Genomic DNA, 18,379 nt, shown 5'->3' on the forward strand with positions numbered 1-18,379 from the left:
CTCACTGCCTGCCTCTCTGCCTACTTGTGATCTCTGTCAAATAAATAAATAAAATCTTTAAAAAATATATGATTTAATTGACTATAATACTTTCCTGTGTAGACACAGTATTTTTTAAAATCGTCTTGAGTTGTTGGAACTTGGTAGTTATTGCCTCTAGTTTCTGTGCAGAGTGTCAGCCACAAGTTACCCTCCTGGGGAAGAGGGTTCCCCAGCCACTCCTTCTCCCCTTCTCTTCAGCCTTTGGCTGATAGGAAAGAGCGCTCTCGATTTTACAAAGGCAAGCTCCCATGTGCCCAGAACTGTCTATTTCTGGGGAGGGAAGTCCATTTAATTTCAAGATTCAGTATTAGGAAGCTGTGCACCAAAGTTATATTCTCCATGAGCAGGAGACAAGGCCGTGTGCAATTCTCCACCTGCTTTTATGCTGTATTATAATTTAACTGATCTAGAACTCAGGAGAGGCGAAGGAAGGTACAATTTACTGAGCCCTCCCAAACCATAGCCAGATTGCTTCTAAAATTTTCCTACTCCAAGCAATGCTGGGATGAATATCCTTTTACAGAATCTTTGAGCATGTCTTAAGTTAGTATTTTACAAGAAATTCTTTGATTTGTAATTACTTCGTTTTCAGATTTTTCTTTTACAACTCTATAAACATACTGACAATTTATCATATTGCTCTGGAAACAAGATACCAAGTTTTTAAATATATAGATATATTATGAATGTTCTACCTTGAAAGGAAGGGCTTGAAGATATAAGAAAGAAGGGGAAAGACCCAGGGGAAGGTCTTCCTTGGCTGAGGGCAGAGACCTTGCTCTAATTCATGTAAGGAAGTATGGATGCACTTGAGTTTAGAGGCAGAGCTAATGAAAATTTGAAGAGGTTCATATCTGAAGAAAATAAAGTGTATGTATTTTAACCACATACATGTATATACATTTAAAATACCATCTTTGAAATTTTGTAAAAAAAAACCTACATTTTGGATTAGCATCCAATATAACCTAAAACCAGGTATGGCAGGATGGGCATTACACAATGAAGCCTATTAGGAGTGGTTCAGCAGGAATAAAGGAAATAGTGCATCCAATGTGTGTATCTCAAAATATATTTTGTTTACTCTAGCAGCAACTTACAACTAGAAAAATATCCAACTTGGATTCTATTTATTCAGTGACTGAGTCAATTTACTAAGTAAACTTGCTTTACTTAGTAAATGATTCAATCACGGAGTAGGTCCTGCAAAGAACTTTCTTTAAAATGTTTTTCTCTACTAATATTGTAGGAAGTTTGTTTTTCCTTAATTTTGGATTCTGTCTATTCACATCTAGAAACAGGGTAGCTAGCACCACTGCAATGTATATAGTAATGAGAATCTGTCCTCAAGTAGATAGCTTTCATGATTCGTACAGCTCTGAAAGAAATATATGCTCTGAATTTGAAAAATCTTTACTTCTTAAGTCTTTACGCAAATAAAACAGCAACTGCTTGAATGACCTCATGAGGAGGACAGATAGCAAAGGAGATGCATACTTTAAGAATCTTTTTATGAAGATAGGTAAGTAAATACATCTACTAATGTGTTGCAGATTTTACCTTCTGACCACTGTCATTCATTTCAAGCAGAGCACTGTAACAACATCCAACATACACCGTCAGCTATCGCCGAGTCCTCCCTATCCACAGCTGGCCTCCAAACCAGAGCAGGTTACTGTATATAAGCAGAGTCTATGCCAGAAATCCATTCTTCACATGGCCTGGGAGCTTTAGAGAACAGTCTCAAAAATCAGGGAAAGGCACACACAATACAGGACAGGAAATTCCGTGTAATGTAGAGGTCTCTTAACCAGATAGCTTACTCTAGAAAAGCCAAAGAAGCACCATGTTTCCTGAGAAACATTAACTTGGGTTTACTAAATTAATGATAAAAAATATTGATTTTTATTTTATAGTGTGCATTTCCCCCCCCATCACTTTCAGTTATAATATTTTATTTGGGAGCAGATGCCATATTATTTAGAAGCTTCTGGCTCCTGGACAATGAACATAAGTAGTTTTTGTTGCCAAAATTTAAATGAATTGCTCTGGAACTCTGATAGTTTTTATTAAAAGAAGTATAACCAAGCACAAGGGTGAAGATGTTTCAGTTTCAGTTAGGGAAGGCCCAAGTCTTCCATTTTGAGCTGAGTCGGGCCAGTGCCATTTGAGGAAGAAATAAAGTGGGATTTCCAAAATGTCCCTGGTTAGACACAGGCTCTTCCTGAACACTGAAATGACAAAGACTGCTTATTACCTCCTCAGCATCCATCCTCTCCTCCCTCTTCAAGGATGGGCATGAGCCCAAGTTGTCCCAAATGAGATCTACATGGAAGTATTGTGTGGATAGCCACAGAGTCTCCTGAAAGAATGATGTGACTGTCTTTGCCCTGTCCTCCTCCCTGGGATCTGGCATAAGCCCCTGATGGTTAGAAGCTCCAAAAGCCATCTTCGACCGCTGGGTCACTGGGGTGACCTGAAGATGGTGGAGCAGAGAACTGAAAGGAGAGACTCCAGACCCCTGAAGACATCACAGACCCGCCCTGTTAGAATTTTCTAACAATTTTCTTTAAAAAAAAAAAAAGATTTTATTTATTTATTTGTCAGGGAAAGAAAGAGAAAGAACTTGCACAAGCAGGGGGAGCAGCAGGTAGAGGGAGAAGCAGGCTCTCCACTGAGCAGGGAGCCCGATGTGGGAATCGATTTCAGGACCCCAGGATCGTGACCTGGGCTAAAGGCAGACCCATAACTGACTGAACCACCCAGGCGCCCCTCTAACAATTTTCAAAACAATTTGAGACACAAATAAATGTTTATTGTGTTTAAGCCAGTGATACTTTAGATTTTTCAATTACATCCAGCTAAACCTACTCCTAGATAATTCAGTGATTAAAAAAGAAGCTCAGAAGATAAACTGGAAGGGATTATATCATTTCAGGTTCTGCCAACAATTGGTCTATATCAGACTATGGAATAGCAATCAGGACCATGAAAGGAAACTCCATGAGCCAGGTGGAACTCTGATGAGTGGAGACAAATCACACCCAGAATTGCAATGTATTCCAATTTGTCAAGGGGAAGACAAAAAAGTTAGATTTTTTTTAAACTGCTATCTTCTGATTTTAAAGTATCTGCTAGTATTATAAAATATATTGCATGGGAGGGGTGGGATGGGAAAAATAAAATATATTGTATATATGTAAACACACAAATGTGCACATACATACATATGTCCAATTGAAAAGTATCCATTGAATGAAAAGGCCTGAAAACTGTGGTTTATGTCTTCTGGGTTAGTGTTTGGCTTTATGTCTTAATATAACACTTCTATAGCTCTAGAAATGGAATCTTTTACTTCTCCTTAGCTTTTGATATAACTCAAGACCTGGAGGTAACATGGTCAAAGGTAGGTGAGGCTAAGAAGTGGCAGGCAGGGGAGAAAAAGACAAGATGACAAGTCAGAAGACTGGACTGACTCTGTCTGTGGCATTTACTTAGTTTTGTGACTAGCATTTAGTTACCTAACTTCTTCCAGAATCTGATGCTGTTCCTATAAAGCTCGAATCTTCAGAACAGATTCTGTAAAATCTTAATATGAAAGCACTGTAAAGTTATAAATCTCTTTACAAATTAAAGGCATATCTGCTCAAGAATGGACACACTGAGTAATTCGGTGGCCACTATGAAGAGATATCCTCTCTGAGCACATTTATACCAGGACGACATGGCAAGAGGTAGGGGATGGGAGAGACTTTCTTATCCTTCAACCACAGAGGTGAAATAGGACAGAACAGCCCATCCTCTCTCTGTGTCTAGGCATTCAAGTCTTTGCCCAAGAGTTCTCATGATATGGTTCAACAAAACACAACATGTTCCTGGCAGCTAACAATGATGACAGAAGCAGCAGGTGTACATCTGCTTATTCTTCTTCTTATTATATTATCATTCTTATTATTCTACTTCATGCACTAAGGACTCATTCAATTCCTTCCTTCATTTGCATTTCTAAGGTTTGGCTGGGATAACGAAACCAGCTCCTATATAAGACCAAGGTAATAGGAGAATTGTTTAAAAGTTTAAGCAGCACAAAAGAGAGGCCTTTTCCAGAGGGGCATTTAGAAGCTTATCTTTTCAGTTTTGAAACAACTTAGCCTCTGCATCAGTGAGCAACTCTTGACATCTAAATCATGCTCTGAGTTTGCATCAGCTGAATCCACTGCAGATTGTATGACTCCCCCTCAACCTTTTCCTCTAGAAGGAAAGCTCAAACCTCCCTATTCCTTCAGGATTTGGACCAGCAGAAAGCCTGCTGGAAAATGTGCAAAAGCTATTCTTGGTCTACTGTATGAAAACAAAATGGCTCTAACTTTATTCATCAGGGTTTTAATCTAGTGCCATCTCACACATCTCCAGATTTTATTAGAAAACTTAACAACAGATCCTTTCCTCCCATAAGGCTGAGAGAGCAGACTTGCCTCCTGGTAAAGGTGTGAATGTGTACTAGTGTGGACATATCACAACGATGCTCTTTCCCTAGAGCTAGGAAGATAGCTGCTGCCCATCTCTTCCTAGTCTTCTGGCCATCTAAAGCTCAAATTTTTTTGTGAGACAGCACATTCCCCACCAGAGGATCATATTTCTGGAACTCTGGAACGTTGGAGAAAAGCAGAAATTTTTTCCAAAGGAAGCTTCATGCTGTTTGTTTAATAGATATTTAGTGAACGTGAAGTAGGATTGAGGGGCTCTGTTTTTATTACAAACTTGAAATGCTGAAGAGGTGGAGAGCCTTGCATTCACAGCATGACCAATCCAAAAGATGCAGTTTAGGGAAGGTAATTTATAAATACACGACAGAGAGAAAAATGAAGAAAAAAGATCATTATGAAAAAGTCATTCCTTGGAAAGGAGAATCTGAAGAGCTTTTTGTTTGTTTTGTAAAAGGTTTTCATGTGATTAAGTTCAAGGTGCTAAATCTTCCTCCCATTCATTGACAGTGTTTCTGCAAAGACCTGTGCTACCTGTAGATGCACTGCTTTAGTCCTCGCCCTCTTTGATGAGTGCTGGGGGGATAATGTCTAAAAAGAAAAGGCCTACACTGCCGTTTATCCATTGAAATAAAGTGTAATATACTGAAAGCTAACAGCAAATCCCATGCTGGTAAAGGAAATTCTACATCTTGGGATTTTTACATAAGAGGAGTCAGGTGTATGGACTCTTAGGGGCAGCCATGGACTTGCAAGTATGTGTCTACGTTTATGTTATTGTGCCTTATGTGTTTGTCTGCCTGTGTTTATGTCTGTGTATGGTTGGGCGGACATTCAGTTTCAAGTGGAAAAGGTTTGAAAAACTAATTTTTCTTGGGAAAGTCACTAACAACCTCAAAAATATCCCTGTGATATTCACTTTCCCAGCTCACAAACACAGTCCGTTCCAATAATACCATTCTGCACACACATGGGAATCTGATGAAGTGTCTCATTTCCCTGATAAAATGTATTAAGTTTCATATCCAAACCCGAACTACACAGCTTACAATTTTCAAACTAATTCTGCAATGAAACAGGCTTGTCTCATCCTCATGCAGAAACCCATATTCAAACTTCCACTAATGTCATTTTTAAACATCACTCCTCTTCTGTTGATTTTCTCCCAATACCATATCTTAATTATACCTAACAATACTCATCAGCGGTTTGGAAAAGTTACAGTAAAGATGCGTTAAGTTTCCAGGTTTCTGACCCTCTCCTGCACCTTCACATAATCCAAATGAAAAAAGAAAAATAAAATCAAAGGAAAGGTCAGTGAACACCAACTTTTGAGAAGTCTCGGCTTGTTAGATTACAAATGGATCCAGACTGAAGAACAGCACTGGGAACCTTGTTGGCAATTTCCCTTTCCAAGACAGGATGTAGTATTTGGAAGGAGAAGGCTGAAGACAGAGTAGGTCTTGAAGCGAGCAGTGTGTACTCGATTCATTACCCATTTAACTGTTTTGGATCAACGTACTCAGAGGCCCCAGGCAAACCTGGCCAATCCAAACAGAGGAGTGGGTATATGGCAAGTTTTTCCCTGATGTAGCAGGCTTCTTCTCAGATGGAGTGGGTGATGACATCAGGAAAAAGGCCAGCCCTAGGACTTCATGAGTACTTGGAGTGGGGGCCAACAGAGAACTGGATTTGCAAAACTGAACCCTGCCTATGAAACAATTCAGTAAAAGGAGAGCATCTTTAAGGAGTTACTTCATCTCCTAGAGGCAAAAGCTTTTCAAACTTCACAGAAAATGAAAAAAAGCATAAATGAAAAGAAAAATAAATTCAATCAGTTGATAAAATGATAGAGGTTATCACCATGAAGAAATTTAGAATGCAAGTAAAACACTGAGAAAAACAACTTTCTTCATACTTAGCAGTGGGAAGGTTAATACCATCAAGATGCAAAGAGCATTTGCAAATCAATAAGAAAAAGAACCACCCTCAAATAAAAAATGCATAATAACCCCCAAATATTTTAATGGCTATCCAAAAAAGCAGAGCCAATAATATATGGCCAATAATATATGAAAAAAGTGTTCAGACTCACTAATAAGGAAATGCAATTCAAAATGGGACTCTTTCACATATAAAGTGGGACAAGGGGGTGGTGTTCAAATGATACTAAACCTGTGTTGGCTGCTTCCTAAGGACTGATCCAGGTACTTCACATAAGAGTACAATTTGGTACCATTTTTCTGCAGGACAACTTGGCACATGCCTTAAAAATGGGCAAACTCTTTGATGTATCAGTTGCTGCCACTTCAGAAATTTGCATTAAGGAAACTATTAAAGATATGAACAAAACTTTAGTCACACAATATTGTTTTTAACGGCCTAAATATATAATAATAGGTATTCACATGGTAAAAATAAAGGCATATTCTATGACAGATACTATGTAACTATGAAAAATGAGAAAGTAAAAGTCTATTTCTTATTATGGAAAGAAGACTGAAAATATGGTGGAATAGAAAGTCAACTTGTAAAAGAGAGTGTACAATATAATCTGTTTTGGGAAAACACTGCTTATGCATGAACAAAAAAAAATACCTATTATTTAAAGAACTGAAAAAAGTCAAGAAAGGTGTGTATCACAATAGTACAGTACATTTACAGGAAATTTGTCTGATTATTTCATTTTCTATAAACCATTTATTATCAGTAAAATAAAATGTATTTAAAAAGAAAAAAAAAATGAACCAAAGAGACTTCAGCAAGAATCCAGATACAGAAGATACAGTCAGAAAATCACAATGTTTCTGTAGAACAAGAATAATCATTTACAATTGAATTCAAAAAGGTGCTATTCACTGTAGCAATATTGAGTAGAATATAGCTCGGTCTAAATTTGGAACTGTATGCAGGACTTAATTATTAGAAATCTACAAGCTTATTGAATGATATAAAAAGAACTGGTTATATATGGACATACCATATTTTTGACTTGGAGGGAACTGTTTTATAATAATAGTAATAATAATAATAATAATATAGGTAATCTACAACTTAATTCAATATTTTCTGTATTGAAATAAAAATTCTGGTTGCTTTCATTTGAAATACGTGAAAATGAATTAAAAATCCATAGTAAGTAATAAGTGCATAAGAATTTGATTTCAAAGGGATAAGAAAAAAGGAGAATTTACACTGCCAGATATTTAAATATATTGTAAAGTTATAATAATTCAATCACTTTTGCAAAGCTAAATAATAATAAATAGATAAGACAAATTAACAGAAAGTCAGAAGATCAAATACACATAAGCATTTAGTGGATGATAAAAGTAGCATTCAATTACATTGAAAAAGGATGGATAGCTTTCAAGCAAATGATACTAAGACAACTTACTAACTACTTACTAAAAAATAAAACTGGGTATCTCTGCCATACCATACACTAAAATAAGTTCCAGACGGATTATACTGTTAAATGGAAAACCATTTCTCCAATTTGGGAAATGAAAAGGCCATTCTAGGAATGCAAGAAAATATGGGATCTTAAGGACAATGTTTAATAGATTTGAATATATAAAAAGTTACATCATCCATCTAACAACACTGCAATAAACAAAAGTAGAAGGTAGTGACCTGGAAAAACATTTGCAGCATATACAAATAGGAGGTACCACTGTTACTATATAAAGAGCTTTTACAAATTATTAAGAAAAAAAAACTAACATGTACTGTCAGTGCAAAATGGACAAAAATTATGACCAGGTAATGATCAAAGGAAAAATACAAATGCCCAATAAATGTACTGGAAAATGTTCATCCTCAATAAAACTAAAAATGTGAATTTGCTGAGATGATACCTCCTCTATTCAGTGATGAAATTGGCAAAGATATTTAAAATAATAGTACATGTTATTGGTGACCATATGGCAAATTTACTGCTGTGATACTCTGCTGGTGGGAATGTAAATTTACACAACCCTCTAGGAGAGAATTGGATAGTACGCATCGAGAAGCTTACAAGTGTTCATATTCTGAAGTCAGGAACCTTCCTAGGGAAGTAGTCAAAAGGGCATACAAATATTTGTGTTTACCACAACTTTGTTAACAAAAACCCTAAGTGTCCAATAATAGGTGACAAGTAAAATAAATGACAGTGTATGTATTCAATGGAATAGTATGCAGCTAAGGTAGCCTATAATAGACTAGTGTAGATCATTTTTGATTTAACAAATGAAAAATGCAGACTACAAAACAGCAAGACACCACTGTGGTAAAAAGTATGCACAAGCATACTGGGCGACTGTTCAACAACATATAAACAGTGGTTTGTTTTTTTTTTAAAGGGTGATGGGGTTATAATCCCCCCCCTTTCCTCCTTTCTGTTTCATTCATTCCATAAATATTGGCTTGCTGGTATGTGTCAGACATTTCTGTACGTTCCAAATTTTCTTCAACTGAATGTGCATTACTTGGTTAATCAGAAAAACTTAAAATACATAAAAGTCCATCCTCTATCATTGACTTCCTCTTCCAGATGCTAAAAATCCTATAAAGGTCTCAGAGTAAAAGTAAGATGCTTAGCATGCAGTGAAATGAGTATCAAAAACATAAAATAACACAAAAAGGAATCGAGGAACTATTCAGGTCGCTCTACCTCACACTTCATAACACACCCCACTCACCTGTTCCAGCTGGGACATGGTCTGTCCCTGCAAGTGCGAACGTGAACCGCATTTTAAAAGGACCCCTTCCTAAGAGGGCCCTCAAAGAAGACCCCTCTGAGGAGCCTGCCATCTCACTGAGCGTTTAAAACCCATGACCCGCCGGGACCCCCTCTCAACAACGGGAAGGTAGGCAGGACTCTGCATCTGTGCACTGGGACTTGACGTGGGTAAGCAGCGGCTTGCCGGAGGGTGAGCCCCGGGTTGGAGGTGAGCCGGCAGCAAAGGATAGGCAGGGCCGGGTGGGGGCGAGGGCGGGTGCCGGGAGGGGCGGGCGCCTTACCGCGGCTTGCTGGAAGGCGCCCTTGGTGTAGGTGCCGCCGCCGCGGTAGGTGATGGCCGGGATCTCTCGGCTGAGCAGCGCGCACTTGTGCTGGTGCGCGCGGCTGTGGGAGATGTAATCGACGCGCGGCACCACGTTGTTCTTGGACGAGAAGGTCACGATGGCCACGCGCGTGGCCGTGGACACCACGGGGAAGTCGGAGAGCAGCTTGCGGACGAACTTGAGCTCGCTGAGGAAGTTGGCTTGGCCCACGCTGGACGACTCGTCTACCAGGAAGACGAGCTCCAGGCGCTCGCTGAGCTCCCGCAGCCGCCGCACGCGCCGCCGGAACGCCTGGCCCAGCCGCTCCACTTTGCTCTCCGCCGGGTCCTCGCCGGGAGCGGGCGGCGCGGGTAGCCGCCCGGGGGCTCCGGGCGCGGCCTCGGGGAAGAGGCGGAAGCTGAAGTTGCGCGACGGGGACATCTGCTGAAAGGTCGCCCAGCCCGAAACGAGAGCCAGACCCCAGCAACAAAAGGCCAGGCGCGGCCACATCGCGCTGGAGACGGAGCGGCCGGGCCGGAGGGCAGGCGTCGGCCCCGGCGCGGAGGGACGTTCGGCCGCCGGGCTCGCGGAGGGGCGTGCGCGGCGCGGGCGCGGGGCGGCGGCGGGAGCCTCGGCGCCCTCTTATCCCAGCCTGGGGACACCGGCGGACTCCCGCGGCTCCGGGGCTCGCGGGGAACAGCGCGCGCTCTCTACCCCTCGCGCTCTCGCCTTTCCCCTTCCCTCTCGCCTCCTCCCTCTCTCTCCGAAGCCTATAAAATGTTTGAAGGAAAGGGGGCAGTCAAGAAAAATCTCCCGCGTCCCTCCTTCTCCCTCTCTTCCTCCTCTCTCTGTCTCTCCCGCTCCCCTCGCCTCTCTCCTTCCTCTATCTCTGCCTCTCTCTCTCCTCCCCCTCTCATTCTCCTCCCGGGATCAGGCCAAAGACTCGGAGATTCCATGACACCAGAACCCCGCGTCTGTCAGGCTGTCAACATTCCCGCAGCAAGCGCACCAGCGCCGAAGCCCTGATTGATCCCATATGTCTGGCAGGAGCTGCAGAGGAATTCACTGGAGATGGATCCAGATACCGAGAGTGCCACAGTAATTGGAAACACTTTGTAGAGGAAAACACACACGGACTGGCCAGCGGGTTGAAAGCATCCTTTGAAAACTGCTTGCTCACCTTTTGTGTCTCTTTTCCCTCCCCGCCGGTGCCCCACAGCCCTCACCAAATAGATGTTTATTTGACTTTGCCGGTGGGGATTTCTGGTCAGTGGTGTGCGTGGGTGTGTAGACTCGCCCCCTCAGACCACACCACGTAGGGACTGCATCTACCCCTACGCATCCATGGGCATAATCTGTCCTGCTGCTTCGTCCTTGAATTTACTTATTCACTCATTTGTTCATTCATTCATTCGACAAATACCTTTGAGCACCTATTATGTGCCAGGGCACCAGGAATATAAGGAGAGACAAAAACGGCCATGGATCTTGTTTCCAGGGAACTTACTGGGTAACAAGTGAGATGACCATTAGCCAGATATTCACAAATGATATATATAATTATGGCCCTCAACGTAAGTGCTAGGAAAGAGATCTCCGTAGACAGACTTGACCTTGAAGAGGTCAAGGAAACCTTCTCTAAGAATCTGTTGGAATCTGAAGAATGAGTAGTGTTCCTTTACTGCCAGTACACTCTCATGTGTCTGTGGTCTGTTTCAACAGCCAAGACCCATAGAGGTCTATTTCCTTGACCTTGAGTGGTACCTGGCACATAGCTACCGTGAAACACAGGTTGCCACCTGGGTGTGGTTTTTCCAAAGCAAGATCCTAAAAGTAAAAGCATACTTTGCATTAGAGGCAGGGACCTCGGTTAAAATATTCCAGCTACAAGTTAGGAGGCTTGTGAAGAAAGGCCCCTGCAGTTTCGAAACCATCTAAACCAAGTTACTTCCAAACCTTGACATCAGTTTCTGCATCTATTTCATGATGAAATTCAATGATCTTCAAGTTCCTTCTATCTCTAGTATCAGATGATTTAATTCCGTCTATATTTAATGGAATTACTTCATTGAGAGGTATCATAGTGTATTGGTTGAAATGCTAAGGTTCTGGAATCAGTTTGCCTGAGGTGAAATCTCGGCTCTACCATTCACTAGTTGTATGACCTTGACATCAGTTTGCTTCTGTGTGAAACAGAGTAATAATAATAGTCTGGTAGGGTGACTGTGAGGACTTAATCACGAAAACCTAAAGTTCTTAGGACAGGGCTTAGAATATAATGTGTCTTCTATAAATGCTGATTCTATCATCACCACCTTTAATCATGAACATTCTTCAAACTCTTATTTTTCTAACAGTATTTATTGACCACCTATCATGTGTCAGAATGTTAGATACTGAGGTTTTAAAGTTGACTAAGACTCAGTTCCAGTCCTCCAGAAGTTCAAAGGATATCAGAAGAGAATGTAATTTGGAAACCTTTACAAAGCAGTAAGATGACTGCAGGAATGGAGAAGGGGCAGCAGGAAGGAGAAAGTTCTAAATCCTCCTGGGGAATGAGCAAGACCTCGTTTGAGCTGAAACTTTAAAGAGAGAGAGAGAGAGAGAGTTCTTCCAAATTTTATCTACTCTGTGTTGTTTCAAACACATCATTAAGAGCTAACATTTCAGGACTTGGATGTGCCAGGTACCATGGCAACTACAATGTGTACTAGCTCATGTGTTCTCCACAAAACTCCAGGGGGGTAGACGATTCCACTAGGACTCTTTGGTTGCAAGCAATAGGCACCCAACTTCTCCTCATTTAAACAAAAGGGGATTTCTTGGCTCGCATAACTAAACTGGGGAAAGGGCAGGGGTGGAGCTGGTCCCAAAAGGATTTGGAAAGGAAATAAAGAATTACCTAGGCCTTCCATTTTTTTCTCCCTTATGCTTCTCTTTGCATGTTAGATTTGGTCTCTATCTTCAGATTTATGATCTGAGAAGGAAAGATTCTTTCCTTTAAGTTTAAAATATTATCAAAGCAACACTCACCATGACCTTAAAGAAGGACTCCAGGATAGCAGGCATAGGTTATATGCCCATCCTTAAGCCCACTCTGTGATTGAAGGGAGGGGCCATAATAATTGTCCTAACTGAGCTCATACACTCACTGTGGCAGAGACTCCTAGTCACCTACCCACCATATCTGGTATCACCTCCTTCAGGTAATAGAGCTCCTGAGTTTTAGCTAGGCATATAGTATTGAAATAAAGACTGCATATCCCAGCTACCCTTGCAACTGGATGTGGCCATGTGACTAGGTTCTGGATATACATATCGCTTTGCATGGCAGTTTCTAGAAGATCTCTTTAAAAGATAGCTGCTATTTTTTATCTGTTATCTCTTCCTTTAATCCCCTAATCCATCTTTCTACCTGGAACATGATTACAGTGGCAGAACTCTAGTAGCCATCTTGGACCATGAGAACAATGGTCTCATTCTAGCAATGGGTGAGTAACAATCTGGGAGGAGCCTGACTTCCTGCAGACTTGGTAGAGCAGAACCACCATACTCACCTCAGATTTCTCATCTACCTACCTTGATATGGACTTTTCTGTCACATTCTGCTGAACTTGATCCTAACTAATAAACCCAAACCTGTAGCCAGAGGCTATCTTTCAACACATGCTTTGCTTTACCTCAGTGTAGTGGCAGAAAAAAGAACATTATGAATTGCTCATGGGCTCCTAAAGTTGTCCCAAAAGGGACACATCACTTCTGCTTCATTTCATTGGCCAAAGAAAGTTATATGGCTATCTCTAATCCAACAGGAATAAGGAAGTACAATCCCACCATATTCCCAGGAAGCAGAAAGCTAGAAATATTTGACGAACAGAGCAAATAATTACCAAATTGAATCACATGACAATGAGAAGACAGTTGAGTTCACAATGCAAAGGACAGGGAAAGGGGGAAGAAAAGCAAAGGAATGATAAAAGCCTAGAAAGTTTAGCCTTCCCTAAAATTTAGGACATTCCTACAGGAGAGAGTTATAAATCAGTTTCTGCAAGCACTTTCTGATCTTTGGTTTGGGACAGTAAATATACCTGATGCCTACTCTATTTACATATAACTATGGTAAATTATGTAATAGTGTCTGGTTCTAACAGGAGTTCTAATTAATCATCCATAGGAATTAGGTTATAGACTTCTTTTCTACCTTTTTCATCCCAGCCCATCCTGGAATCTTAGTCTTTCTTTGCATTAAAAAACACTGGATTAAATCAAAATATAGTTATTAAAATATTGTTAAAAAATAAATGTGTCATAGGGGCACCTGGGTAGGTCAGTCAGTTAAGCATCTGGCTCAGGTAGTGATCTCAGGCTCGTGAGATCAGTCCAGTGTGGGGCTCTGCACTAAGTGTGGATCCTGGTTATGATTCTCTCTCTCCCTCTTCCTCTGTCCCTCCTCCACACCCCTCCCTACTCATGCACACATGCCCTCTCTCTCTCTCTCAAAAAAGAAAAATAAAAACAACAAAAACTAAATATGTCATATAGTAATACATGTACTTCTTCATGACCACATTAAATAACATTATCTATCAACTGTTCCAGTAAATGCCTTATTTTCAAAGCAGTGATAAGAGCGATATTTTGAGGTATTTGGCATGGGTCTAGGCACATTTAAAGCTTCCTGGATAATTCCAACCCATGCCCTCTGGGTGAGCACCTACGCCAACATGTCATTGTGTACCTGCAATGGGCTGAACAGTCAGGATTATGTTCATCATCCTCATGGTAAGATGGGGACATAGAGAACATTATTAAGACTGCAGTTCCAGGGCCCCTGGGTGGCTGAGTGGGTTAAAGCCTCTGCCTTCGGCTCAGATCATGATCCCAGAGTCCTGGGATCAAGGCCCGCATCGGGCTTTCTGCTCAGCAGGGAGCCTGCTTCCCTTCCTCTCTCTGCCTGCCTCTCTGCCTACTTGTGATCTCTGCCTGTCAAATAAATAAATAAAATCCTTAAAAAAAAAAAAAAAAAAAAAGACTGCAGTTCCAATCTTGGCACTACTCTGCAGAGCTCTCTAGTGTTTATACTCTCTAGTCTAAAGCCGTGGTTCTTAATGGGGGTTGACTTCGCAGGGAACAATGGGCAAAACTTGGAAATATTTGGGGAGAGGGCAGTGTTACTAGTGTCTCATGTACAGGCCAGAAATGCAACTAAACATCCTAGAAAGCATCAGAGAACCTCCGCCACAAAGAATCATCCAGACCAATATGGCCATCGCAACAAGGTTCAGAAACCCTGGTTTAACCCACAATAGATAACAGACACAGAAAATGATTAACTTTCATGATACTCAGAAACTGAGACAAAGAAGCCACCAAAAGGTACTGAAATGGAAACTAGAGCTAAACTGAGGGGAAAAAATTACCCTCGCATCATTCTATGAAATAAAGACTCCCATGGTGGGGGGGAGGGGGGGAATTGTGTTGATACAGTCAGGAATGGGGGACGCATTATATTTTTCTCACCACCTGTGTGCTGTCTCAGAGTACCACCGTTTGATCAACAAAAGACTGAATTTCCATCCGTGTCTATCTACTGAGACCTGTGCTGGTGGGCACCCACCCTTCAGTGCAACCATCTTTGCACATTGAAGCAGGTGCTGTAAGAAGACAGGACACCTGTGTGTTTAGGGAAACAAGGAGGGGGGACCAAAAAAGAGAGCAGAGTCATACTGGCAAAGATCCTTCTGTGACATCAGGCATTAAGTCAAGTAAATGGAAGTAGAGCAGGAATTTTTTTCAGATTCCATGTGTCCTGGGAATAGTGTCTTGTTTTAAAAATCTGTAACAGTGTTAGCTAATCAAAGGACAGGCAGTAATGACTGGAGGAAGATGCCCCCTTGTGACTATATTCTAGAAGAGTATCTTTTTGTTGGGTGTTTAACAAAGATAGTCTCCCACATACAGAGGTTGGAAAAATAAACCACCTTGTATGTTTCTTTGAGTAGAATTACCTGAAGATGGAGTTTAGGATAGAAAAGTCCTACCAGTAGACACTGCAAACAATTAAAAAGCCATATCTGTAAATAAATGTTGCAAATCTGGTTACAACACGAGATACAGATTGAAAAAAAAAATTTAAACGCACGTTATTTTATGTGTTTCATCTCATTTGACCCTGCCATAAATCCTGAAATAAATATCATAGTCACACCATTTTTATAGGTAAAGTAATAGAACTTATAAAGGTACCCACAGAATCAAGAAATATAAATGGTTTACTGCCATTACCTTTCGATGCATAGCAGGTTCAGTGTGCTGTGCTTTGGTAGCAATGCAATCTTGAAGTGAGGGGGCCCATTAAGTTATCATTTGTGTCAATCTCTCATTCATCTGCCCTCAGATAATTTAGTATCTGATTTCTGCAGGATAAACCTGAGCCTTTAACAAACCCCAGAGGAAGGCCTCAAACGGAGTTCTGATCTGGTAGTCTACTCCACACAACGCCATCAGCCAACACAGTTCTGGAAATTCTCCAATGAGTCCCTTGTGGTAGTGTGCCGGCCTGCTGGAACCACTCCAGACACCCCGCCCCAAGTCTGTCATGTGCAGGCACTGACTGGTCATTTGACATGATGAAATTCATCTCTTCAGACATGTAGCTTCAAAGAAAATGGTCCCAAGACACGTGTTTTGCACAGGTCACATCACACCATCACCCTTGCCTTGTGTTTGGGTGGCTGAAGTCCAATGGAAGTTGTCTTGTCTCCTGACCAACAAGGCATCTACTGTTCATTGGCCTTCCTGTTCAAATGAAAAGTACCTTGGTCTCAAAACAATCTTGGGAAAAGCAGGTGTTCTTATCCAGGAGACCCGAGCATCAGGAGCACATTTCCAAACAACAATTGGGGTTGTCCTTGGCTAAACTTTGCAGGATTTGCATCTTGAACTGGCAAAAGGCATTGAGAATCTTACATGTGGTACTGCTAGGCACCCCAAGCTTCTAGAATGGTCTGTAGGCTGACTTTCTTCAGGCTGGCCATTAGGCTCACAGTGACCATCTCCTTTACTTCTTCAGAAACAGTCATCTGCAAAAGAGTGTGCCCCACACATTGCCTATATCCTTGAATTTGTGAACCAGCTTCTCAAAGGTGCATGGGAGATGTTACTTCTTCCAGAAGGACATGCATAGAAGGACTCTTTAGATCCACTGGTAGGACCAGCCCTGTGTCCACTCAGAAGTAGTGGCTTAATGTGTTCATCTTTCATTATCTTTAATCTATAAAAAATAAAATAGTATCATCTTTGTTTCTAGATATTACACCCAAGGTCAAGGCTTGAATCAAACTCTGTGATTTCCAGCATAATTCTAGAGGTTGCTGTGCTAATAACAAATAATAATGATGGCAAAAGTCTTAAAAAAGGCATGTTCTTTCTTCTCTCTTTTCCTTTTTCTACCAGTGTGTGAAATACAAAAGAATCAGTAAGGATAACTAATTTCCTACTGGCAAAGTATACCACTACCACTGTCATTTGGAGGCAGTTCTAACTATGTGTATTTTTAAGATTATCATACAGTAAAACTGACTTCTTGTGTGTACAGTTTCATGAATTCAGACACCAGTAACAGATTCATGTAACTACAACCAAAATCAGTATAGAGAACAGGTCCATTCACTCCAAAAAACTCTCTTCTGTAGTTATGCCCTCTCCTTACTCCTAACCCCCAGGCAACCCACTTCTCTGTTTTATAATACTATAGTTTTATCTTTTTGAGGATCATATAAATGAATCATACAGCATGTATTTTTTGGAGACTGTTTTTTTTTTTCTACCTAGAATAATAACTTTGAGATTCTTCTGGGTTTGTATACAGGTTTTTGTGTATACTTAAGATTTCATTTATTTAGGCTAAATATTCAAGGATGGGATTCCTAGATCATATTTAATGTTATAAGAAACTGCCCAAATGTTTTCAGAATGGTACACATACCATTTCTCATTTGTGATAGAAATAGAAGTGTGTGAGAGTTCTAGTGACTATGCATCCCATCCAACATTTAGTACTGTGTGTGTTATGGGGTGAGGAGGCGGGGAGGAGGGATCTCTATTGTATATATATCACCATTCAAGTAAGTATGTAGTGGTATCTCATCATGGTTTTAATTTGCATTACCAAATGGTTAGTGATGTTGAACATCTTACTCTTTCTTCATTACTGAAATTGTGGGTTTACTGCTGCCTGAAGAACCTCTGTTATAAATTTTTGTAGAGCAGATCTGCTGGCACAAATCTTAGTTATCTTTGATCTGAAAATGTGTTTATTTCATCCTAATTCCTGAAGGCTATTTTGTTGAAGATGTATACTATATTTATAGATACAGATTATATAAAGTTCTATAAATATAGATATATAGGTAGATCAATAGATATAGATTTACTTACATATGTAATTATAAAATTATGTATAATTATAGCTTGATAGTCCTCCCCCTTTCTCTATTGCCTTGAGTCTACTATTGGGCCCATTTAGGAAATTTTAAATTTCAGTTCTTGTATATTTCAGTTCTCATATTTTCATTTGATTGTTCTTAATATCTTCTATTTGCTGGAATAATCTATTTTTCCATTTGTCTCAAGAGTGTTTATAATTTTGAGACATCTGTATACCTTCTTTAAAGTCTTTGTGATGTAATTCCAATTATATAGTCCTAATATCTACCATTATCCTCCATGCAAGTTGTGACTTCCTTTTTTATATGGTGAGCAAATTTTTTTTAATTTTTAAATTTTTTTAATAAACATATAATGTATTCTTAGCCCCAGGGGTA

At 40.4% G+C, this 18,379-nt stretch overlaps 1 protein-coding gene across 3 annotated transcripts in view; it reads right to left on the reverse strand.

The window, feature by feature from the left end:
- The window catches only part of SVEP1 (sushi, von Willebrand factor type A, EGF and pentraxin domain containing 1), a 179,526-nt gene extending 169,325 nt beyond the window's left edge, over positions 1-10,201 (reverse strand). For 2 of the 3 annotated variants that reach the window (XM_047700074.1, XM_047700073.1), the window contains exon 1: positions 9,534-10,201. In XM_047700074.1, the coding sequence (XP_047556030.1) occupies positions 9,534-10,064 (531 nt within the window). In that variant the 5' untranslated portion in view covers positions 10,065-10,201. Of the gene's footprint in view, positions 1-9,211; positions 9,387-9,533 lie in introns of those variants that run through there. The other variant, XM_047700075.1, reaches the window with a different exon arrangement.
- Positions 10,202-18,379: the final 8,178 nt, after the last annotated feature.

The sequence above is a fragment of the Lutra lutra genome, chromosome 13 (genome assembly GCF_902655055.1).
Source record: "Lutra lutra chromosome 13, mLutLut1.2, whole genome shotgun sequence".
Classification (NCBI taxonomy): Eukaryota; Metazoa; Chordata; class Mammalia; order Carnivora; family Mustelidae; genus Lutra; species Lutra lutra.